At 43.0% G+C, this 10,264-nt stretch overlaps 1 protein-coding gene across 1 annotated transcript; it reads right to left on the bottom strand.

Moving 5' to 3' along the window:
* Positions 1 to 2,824: 2,824 nt before the first annotated feature.
* On the bottom strand, positions 2,825 to 3,592 carry CG44270 (uncharacterized protein). The gene is made up of 2 exons (NM_001299176.1): positions 3,327 to 3,592; positions 2,825 to 3,270 (listed from the first exon to the last, which is right to left on the bottom strand). Exons 1-2 carry the CDS (start codon positions 3,479 to 3,481, stop codon positions 3,033 to 3,035), a joined length of 393 nt encoding a protein of 130 aa, NP_001286105.1. The 5' UTR covers positions 3,482 to 3,592; the 3' UTR covers positions 2,825 to 3,032.
* Between the last annotated feature and the right edge of the window lie 6,672 nt (positions 3,593 to 10,264).

The following is a 10,264-nucleotide window of genomic DNA, read 5'->3' as shown; positions in this document are numbered from 1 at the left end:
TTATCTGCTTTATTTTATACATTATGTTTTAATAATCATATTGTGTGTTAGGGAGTGTACAGTTCTAGGAATGCCGAAAGTCGAAAGTCACAAATGATTTCGCATATTTACTCTATGAGAGCGACTGATTGCGATTCCATTTGCTAGCCTGTGCAAGCCAAACAAGGCATTATCCTGGGCCAGAGAGTCTAAGCCCAAAATTCCTTCCTTGTTGTACTTTCCTCTCGCCGCCTTTTTTGGCAGAAACTAATTTAAGTGCGAGTCCAACGGCGGGAAGGCAGCCACATCATTAAGTCGAGGACGAAGGCGCAGTCGAAGCCATTTTATTTGTTTAAAATTTCATTGAAGATGCGCTCGGCAACGTCGCGTCGCCTTGTGGCGAAATTAAAACTGCTGGTTAAGGCTGACTTGGAGATACGGATGGAGATGCAAAGATGCAACCGCTTGTGCGAAAAACTTTATCCTGCTGGCTTTTTGTGGGCACAATCATTATACGCCCAACTTTGATTGAGGCCGGGCCTGCGATGTCAGTCTGGGCCGACACACTGGGGGCATATTATGCCAATCCCGACTCCGTTGATCCCATGGATCCTATGGCATCCGTATCTAGCCCCCTGGATAGATAACTATTTACACAGGCTGTCGCGCATCAAAGTTTCCGGCATGCGGGAGATCCGAGTTCTGGGGAAAACGTAAAGTACACTGCGAGAATATGGATACTTAAGGTGATGATTGACTAAAGAACTTAGACTTTTATCCAATGCGTACCCGCCGTATGATGTATTCACTAAGAACTCGCTTTATAAGGTGGCAAAAACTCATCAAGTATGTCTGTTGTTTTAAAAAATCAGTATTTATAACTTATTTTTTGAAAGCATATAAAAGAAGAGTCCGCTCCAATTACAACATATTTTTTGTTATAGTGCCTTACAACACACATAAAATTGGAGATTCGGCAACTTTTAACGCACCCGCATGCATTTCGCTTGCGTCAAATTGTTGCAAATAAAACGCAGCCCCAATGGCTTCCAACTCCCGCTTTTCGGAGGCCCCGATCCCAAATTTATCCCGATCCCTCTGACACCCAGCCGGTGAATCAGCTCGTAATTTCTTTAATAGTTGTTCATCAGTGGTGGGGATTCAGAGGCGGAAAAGTGTGGCTCAAAGTGAGGCACAAAGTGGGTGGCACGTGTGCGCTAAGTGGTTGTTAGCATGCATTCTGTATGGCGGGCGTGGTTCAGGTAAAAATACTTGTGTTAATTTATATGGGCACCCACTTGCCCCCGAGTCCCGCCGTCCATATATGTGGTTCTATATCTATGGCAGCGTTGCTGCAGATTGCGTTTGCTTGTTAAGCGCAGATTTGTCAATTAGGCTGACGTTAACGGGTTGAAACGACGCGAAAACGGATGGGGCCACTGAAAAAGGTGAAAAAGAAATCTGTCCGATCCCGAATTTGGTTACCCATCAACTAAAATTAGCACAGGCATTAAATGGAAATGGTTTAGGAAAATTGGATACGAGAATGGTAAAAAATAAGCCAACAAAAAGTTACTGTCATCATAGTTTATTGAGTTTAAATCGAATTGTTGGTATCCTGAGAGAAAATATATTTTTGTACAAAATGTAAGCAATGTGTTAAATGTATAAAGAAGTAAATTCTGACGGGTAAATTTAAAAAGGTATTTGAAAACTACTCCTTAACAAGCTCTGTCAGGAAAAAAAGTTCGAAAAACTGTGTCCTAATCCTAAAGCGGATGGTACAGTATCGCTGATTGCGCCGACAATACAAAACATTTACAGGGTAAAGAAAAGCGAGGACTTTTCGGGCGGCAGGATACCAATCCGATTTGTTGTTTGGCGGGCATCTAATCAACCAAATTTAGTGTCATTTCAGCGCAGCGTGTGCGTGCGACATGTAAAGAAGCATTTTTGCAAGTATCAATGACAGACAGGACGCTGCGGGTGTCATCAATTTGCGTTTGTTTTGCCTCCCCTCGGCCGCCCTCAGCCCCTTTTTGCCACTGATTTGCGCTGATTTCGCAGCCGCCACCAGGACACAAAAATACACTTCGGGAAAAGGGCCACGGTCTACTACTTATGGTTTATAAAGCCAACCTTTACAGCGGAGGAAAGAATTGTTCTTTTATTCTAAGATAATCTTATTATCAGTACAGTAATGCAGTACAGGTTTCTACTTAATAAAAACAAATTCATAGATATCTTAAATTTGTATAGGGGTGTGTTTGATGAGCAGTTTTGAAAAAAATCAAAATATGTTTTCAGTGCCCGCGACAAGAGTGCAAGGAAAAAAACATAAAATCCATCAACGGGTTGAAATTGCAACATTCAACAAAAAGCTTTCCGGCAAAAAAAAAATGGGATAACGGAGGCAAAGGACGACATGCTGATGCTTCAATGCTGATGTGGGGTTGTAGAAAGGGGGTGGGATGCTGATGACTCTGCCACCCGTCAGGCTGCGTGACACGAATCCCAGGCCAAGGCGTGTCCAAAGTAGATGCCGCTTAAAAATTTAAATTGTATTTGCGGGCGCTGGGTGGCGATGATTCGGCAGGTGGTGCACACTAAATCATAGCAAAAAATTTCAGATATTCGGTGTTTAATACCCTTTAGCAAAGCCATTAGATGTAGGGCATGTAGGAATATTATAAATTTAATCTGGGCTGTAACTAAAAGCTTTTAAATAACTACTTTTATTATAGGGTTGTTGTTTTGTGACAACTTTTGTGGCGCCCAACGTGGGGCATAGGCCCTATTTCACATTCCACTTGTGTGTTTTAGCGTTGATTATTGATGATCATTTAGTTATAAAAAGGACACTAAAGATGCTTTTTTTATTGTTATAAAAATACTTTAAGGAATATATGAATTTTCACATATAGTGAATCTTTTGGAAATGGGTACTACGATCACGCTGCAAATGATATCCAAAGACTAATCCACTCCACGGTTATCAGTGGCAGCCCAACAGCTAGTCCGCACCACCCAAAAAATAGGAAAAAAAACACCCTTCACCCCTTAACCTTAACGAGCCACAAGCGACACTTCGTACCGCCTTTGGTTCTCATGTAAAAAATTGCACATAAAAATTGCAAAAGCCTTTGCGTTTTCCTTGGTCGCCGGATGGTGGTTTGGGTGGTTGGGTGCCTGGGTGCCTGGATGCCGTATACTGTCTGAAATTCAATCGTAGATTCCGGTTTCGGGGCTGGAAACCGAAAGGTGGAAGACACCCGGGCACGGGCACACCTGCTGATGAGTAAATCTTAAGTGCAATAAAGAAGGAGACCCAACAAAATTCAAAGTACGTGCAGCTGAACCCTGTCGGAGAGCCAGGAGAACATGGAGAGCATGGAGGACCCGGGCTAACCTGGAACCTCGGAGGATATTCCCGGTACCCAAACCGAACTGAACTGGGCGTACACTTACTTAGTGGGATTTTGGTCGTGTTCAAAGTTTCCATTCTTTTAAGTAGTACATACGTATATGTACCAGCGAGTATATAAGGCTTTTTTTGTTTTGCTCCACTTTAACGTTAAATCGTAAATTTTCCAAAAATGAAAACTTTGAAGCGCCTACGTGACGCACTGAAGTAGATTTTATTCCCCCTGCTCAGGTATGAAAGTAGTTCGAGGGATTCCGGGCGCAAAAGTTACGCAAAACTCAGTGGCAAGTGTTAAGTGCGTTTGGGTTTAGCCAGCCAGGAGAGACGTCTCAGTTCTAGTTTCCGAGCCCCCCGCCCCCCAGAATTTCCCTCCCCCAGAATGGCCTTTGCCATCCAACCCACCCCATCACGCTCGCCCAATTTCCACCCGCAGAACAGCTAGTTAGTAGAAAAGCCTTTGCCGCAGCTGAAGTTTCTGAGTTGGCAAGAAAATTGCAAAGCTATTGGATGGAAGAAGTTGCCATAACAATGACCTGGAGGAGTTTCGCAACTGTTTAAAAAGGTTTTGGACCCCGCGATTCACGCGAACCGAGGGCAAAGGTCAAACGGCTTTCGCGAACTTTTGCTTGAAAATGCCAACGAAAAAAGGGTAGGTATTTAGATTAAGGGGATTAGAAGCATACCTACCTACTTCTTTAAGTTTATGTTTAATTAAATAAAATCAATTTAAACTAAATACTATAAAATCTACAACTATGTTTCGGCATATAAAAAATTTTCCATTTATGGTAATTATTCTAGTCGCTGTGACTGCCATTTTCTTAACAATTTCATCAACATATATTTACCAGAGCTTTGATATACGGTTTTCTAGTCTGCTTTCCCAAATAGTGGCAATAATTTGCATAAATAAGGCATTATTCACAGCACTTTATTCATTCCCACCTCACTCTCTACAAACGGACATGTAAGATTTCGTATGCGACATATGCACCCAAACCAAAAAAGCCGTAAAATAAAGTACATTCATGCTTACCTTCTCTTCATTCGTATCTCGCTTTTATGTAGATTGTTAAATTTTCAAATTAAATTCCGGATATTAACGTATCAAGTTCTGACCCCGGACATAATGCTGCGAGTGTAACAAAAGGATTTTTGCATATTTACTTAAATAAAACCATTTTAACGATTTACGGCGTAAAATTTCATGCATTTTGTGTCTCGGTCTTTATGAGTGTGTGTTAGCTTAAGCCAACATGCGCGTGTGTGTGTCTGTGTATGCGCGACTGTGAGTGGGAGCATGTGTGTGCGTGTGTGTGTGCTAGAGAGCATGAAAGGCCCTTGACCAAGTAACCATAAAGCATGAAGCATGCTGCAAATAAGCAAGGCTAGACAGTCTTATGACCAGGGAGGTGGTGCTGCTTGGGTGAGAACCTGTTAGGGGTGCTGGGCCTCCATGGTCAGGATATTCCGTGAGCTTTATAAGCACCCCTGCATCGTCCTCGTCCTGGTCCACTTCTCGGCCTTCCATGTTTCGAGTTTCATGTTTCGTTACGTTTGCGTTTTGAGTGGGCGGCGGATCGGCGGAGAGCGACGGAGATAGAACGAATGGAAGTCAGAAAAGTGGGAGTGGCAGGTCGGGGCTGTCGCTCGTAGCAGGAAACATGAAATTTTAATAATGTTTATAATGCCAAAAGGATTTGTTAGCCGACGTCGACGCTGCACACTGAGCTGCATGTGCGCACTTGAGAGGGCTGTTTTCCAAACTTATAGACATTAAAATTGTAAATAAAAATATTTAATAATGGTAAGAAAAAGAAAAGTATGCACTTCTTTCCAAAATTATTTACTCATATTATATTTTATATATTTATAACCTAAAAATAATATTATAGACAGACATATCAAATGGTGTTTTCGCGCTCAGATAAAATCGAATAAATTTGGAGATGTGATAACCGATGGTAGATAATGTGTCCGATCGACCCTCGCTCACACACAAGTGCACCACGATGCTGTGTATGTGTGCGTGTGTGTGTGCAGCGTGTGTTTACTTGAACGTACATTGCCATTAAGCGCGGTCGTCGCTGCCCCCTCCATTTCCACATGCATATCCTTATCCACATCCACATCCACGTCCACATCCAAGTCGATGGCCCAAAGAGGCAGCAATGACATATTGCGCTGCACAAATCCGCAAACAAACTTTATATGAGTGCCGAAGGATAAGAACAAACAAGCTGCGCTTGCAGCGTCACTGACACACATACGTATCTGGCCTTATGTATCTCAATATAACTGGGGCGGTGGTCAAAGTCCCATTTTGTTGGAAATGATGATGACGAGTCGAGTTGTCAAAAGTCGGGCTGAGTTGAGTCCGATTCGGTTTTCGATGGCTCCACCTGTTCGGTTGTGATGGGCTAGGCAAACATCGAAGCCACTTGTCAAACTGACCGCTTCAGAATTGTCCACATACGACACTGAGAGAAATAATAGAGCCTCTTTAACACACATAAGTGTCTCATTTTCGAAAACCAAAATTAATATCAAATGTATTGTAGTTACCCACCCGTTGCTTGAAATCTATTTCAATTTCAATCTATTAGTTTAACACAAATTTCCCTAGTGCTTCCATATGACGGAATGTCCTTCGGTGAGTAAACAGCCACGGATGTTTACTTCCTGCCCACCAGCTGGGCTCTGTTTAACCAGCACTTCCACTTTTGATATTGAAAGCGAGGCGGAGATTTTGGTCAATGAACCGCATGATTTTAGTGCTGACCTGGTCGGAATATTTGACCGTCTTATTGGTATCAAGGCCTCGCTGGGCCCGGAAAGAGATGCAAATGGCGCGACTTCCCCACCTTTCTGTTGTCTCGTGTTTATTGAAATTTCGTTTTACGACTTTCAATATAAAATTTAATTAGGCAATTGCCTGGAAAGCACATGGGTGGATATCCTGCTTGAATATTGTTTGTGTGGGGCTGCTCATTTTGTAGTCCAAAGGATATCGCCCACACAAAGCGACATGGGAAAATCCAGCATCGTATATGGGGTGTTAGAGAGGGCTGGGGTAACTGAAATATCTTTACTTTATGCGGCAGCCAAGATGAGTGCCACCGAAATATGTGAAGTCTGTGGGAGGGCAATTGAATTAGGAAATAATAAATGCACACGTTAAACATCATGAATTTAGTCTGTAAAACTAAAAATAGTCTTATAACTGTATTTCTAATTAATCAAGGGGATTTAAAAACGCCTATGCACTTTTTAGCTCAAAATATTGCTTGGCTCGTAATACTTTTAAGCCATTTTCCCCAGACTTGTGTAACCATAAGAAATTACTAGAATTAAAGGGATCTAGGAATTCGACTAGCACCAAATATTTGTTTCCTTGCTGCTTCTATTTGCCTGCATAAATTTCCCTGTTTATCTTTTTATCGACTGAGTCGAAAGCTTTAAAGTGCTGCCTTGGCATTGGCAAAGTCCCCCGTTCCCATCCGAAATCCCCATTAATATTTTGCCAACTTTTCAGGGCTCTGCTCCTTCGGTGGCCCATCCGATTTGCGAGCCTGGGCCAAAACAAAGCAATTTCCTATCTATCAGATTAAACTATAAATTTTATAAAGTTGACTGCATATTCACGGCAATCGAAACGTAACGAATTTAAATGGCCAAGCAAAGAGGAGCAGGGCGACAGAAAGTCAAGAGGCCAAAAGGACATCGCGGGTGTGAGGCAATCGAAATGAAGCCCGAAGCGATTTCGAAAACTCAATGGCTTGAATTTTATGAGTTTTGGCGCTCGTCGCCAGCTTCCAGTTCTCAAATCTCCGGACTCCCCGAGTCCGATTCCTCTTCCTACCCAATTTTTGGTTGTTAGTTTTTCCACAGGAGATTTTGCTGGCCGTCCTTCCCTTTTTTGGGTCGGTATACTGCAAGAAAATAAGGGTTATACTTTAATATAAATAGAATGCCAAATTGTAAACGTACTGCTAGCAAATTGTCATCATTCAAAAGTAATAGTAATAGTTGATTAGCTGATATCATTGTCCAACCGAATTTGAATTTCTTTTCACCTTTTGAAGTGGGGAAAGGGTTTTTCTCTCAGTGCAGGCTGCAATTCTTTCCCTTCCTTGCCTTTTTGCCCGGCTTGTTGTGTTTGCTCTTGTGGCCATGCCGCGACATTATCGACTCTCGGGGACTGAATGCCGCGAGCTCTTCATTTTGTGTGTGATATTTTTGGGAACCGGGTTCCCGAAGGGTGGCACGTGTCCGGGCAATAACCATAACCCGGGTCGGCTAGCTACGTTTCACATTTTTTGCTCTGCCCCTAAACAACGCTACTAATTATCGCCCAAAAGAAGTAAAAAAAAAAAAACTAATTTTCTCGGAAGAATTTCGGTTCGCTTTGCCATTAACAAAAGTTCTACATTTATTGTTGTTGTTCTGGATGTTGTTTTCATTTTTGGCAAATTATTGTTGGCCCTTTCAAAAATATCCCATTCCCCGGCCGTTTAATAAAATCGAAGTAATGTTTTCCCCCATCGCTTTCCCCTTCCACAAACGGGATGCCCCGCGCTTTGATTAGCGAAATTAGTGGCAGACGCGAATCGTCGAGTGTTGAGAGGGAAGTTTGTGGGGCCTTGAGGAGTTGGGGGTGGGATTTTGGGGGTGGATTTGTCCCCAAAACTTGAGCGTTGAGTTAATTAGCAAAATTGTAGCAGCAGATAGCAACCGGAGAGAAGTTTTTAAAGCAATTTACAAGCGTAAATTGTAACTTTTTGACTTTTGTCTGAGTTTGGGAATGTATGGGGTATGTGAAGGGTCCTAGAGATGGAAGCCTGACTTATTCGGGATGCTTTCGGTAAGCCGATGTTATTTTACTATTACCATTGAAATTTGCTCTCAGTTAATCTTAGCATATTTTAAGGCAGAAGTGGTAAAGAGTAATAATAGGAAACACCCAAGCATATTTTATAATAGAAATCGATTTTAGATACATGTTGTTTAAGCTGCATCTCTCTTTTGACAATGTGTATACCCTGCCATGGCAGAAAATTTCCATCGCTAATAGCTACAAACGGGGCGATGTCGGTGGGCGTGGCGCCGAATGGATGCCAGACTCTTGTAATTTGTATATGATAAGTCATTGAGCTGCCGCCTTAGCGAGGGGTGGTTGAGAGGTTGGCCCAGATCGCTGGCTATTAATTTGAGCTTAGTTCTGCGGCGCTCGACAACAAAGTCAGATGAAAGCTGGCAAATTAAAGTTAAACTTGCGACGCCCGCCACGCCCACTCAATTATGCAGCGCACACAAATACCCGTTTATCTGCGAATGTACGAGTGTATGGGTGTATGGGTGTATGGGTGTATGGATGTATGTGTGTATGAGTGTATGAGTGTGTGCCATAGTGTTTGCTTTGTTGTTAAATATTTCGTTTCCGCCGGCACAAGTCGAGCTCCGTTCGCTCGCTTGGTATGCAAAACGAGCCGCTGCCAGTGTCAGGACTTCAGGACTCCAGGACTTCTCGTCCTGCGTTGGCAATAGTTGCCGCCGCCCAAGAGCAACTGCACAGCAGCAGGAGCAGGAGCAGGAGCAGGAGCTATCCGCATTACACACAAGTGTCGGGGCATAAGTTGTTCCTGTGCTGCTGCTTCTTGCTCTGGTTCCTCTTTCCTGGCACGCACACTTGCCAAAGTCGAAAATTCAATTTCCTGTTTTTCGTGTTTGTATGTGAGCAAACCCATTTTTTCGAGAATCCTGTTCCAGTCGGTACACTTCGGAAAAAATGGAATATGCGAAAAGATGTTCTTAGAAGCCATCATTCTGTCATAAAATTGTTCTGTCAACTGGAAACATAATATTTTTGGAAACCTAGAATGTATTCCTCAAAGATAGGATATTTTGGAAGTATGCCTGTCAGAAATCCACTTTTATTACAAACAATTACAAACAAAGTGCGTAACGGGTAAAAGGAAACTTGGCTGGACATACAAGGGGTCACTAGACGAGTCGATCTGACCACGTCCGTCTGTATGTTCGTATTATCTAGGTAGAAAGGGGTTTTTTCTATATGCCAAAAACATCTTGACCAGGTCAACTTTAAGACCAACAAAACCAAAATCCCATATTGATTTTATCATACATACATTAATGATTATATCATATCTTATAAGCAATTATTAATGCAACGGCGAAAAGGTGGAGCACGTGTGCAATTTTGCTAACATCCATGCTGCGTACTGTAATACTACTGATATTTTTCTAGCCTGAGTTACAGGTATTTATTAGCTGAGGCACATTATTTTTTTTTTTAAGTGTACTTATACCCCTTTACTTTGCCCCGCGTCAGTCTCCTTGTTGTGTGTTGGTTTCCCGGCGTTTTGCATTTTGCATTGTATTAGACGTGCATTTTGCATGCCCAGCGTGAAGTGTGTGCCGTGCGAGAAGTCGACGGTGGGTGCCTCGGGTGCAAAGGGACTCAGAGGAGCCCAAAGCCAGGCAAAGGAAGCAAGATCTGCTGCTCTGCTCTGTTTGCAGTTCCTTTTCTCCGCGGGGGCACACACGCGAACCACTTCCGGCCTCTGGGCCATATGCGTGCTGATGCCACCATCTTTCACCCTTTCCGTTTGGGGCCCATTCCATTTCTGACCCCGCAAGTGTTGGCAACGTTTGCCAAAAGCGACCAGCAGGCGATGCAGCACTTTTCAATGCAATTTTTGTATTAGAAATTCATTTCCACAGCAAACAAAGCGTGGGCGGCGGGTGCGGAGTGATGAGGTTTGAGGGCGTGGCAGCAGATGGTTGTATGTCCTGGCAAGCGGATGCATTGCTATCAGTAAGTCTGGCAAAGGCAAGAGT

Source organism: Drosophila melanogaster, chromosome 2L (assembly GCF_000001215.4).
Source record: "Drosophila melanogaster chromosome 2L".
Taxonomy (NCBI): Eukaryota; Metazoa; Arthropoda; class Insecta; order Diptera; family Drosophilidae; genus Drosophila; species Drosophila melanogaster.
The sequence above is the reverse complement of the archived record's forward strand: the minus strand, read 5'-3'. Positions and strand labels throughout refer to the sequence as shown.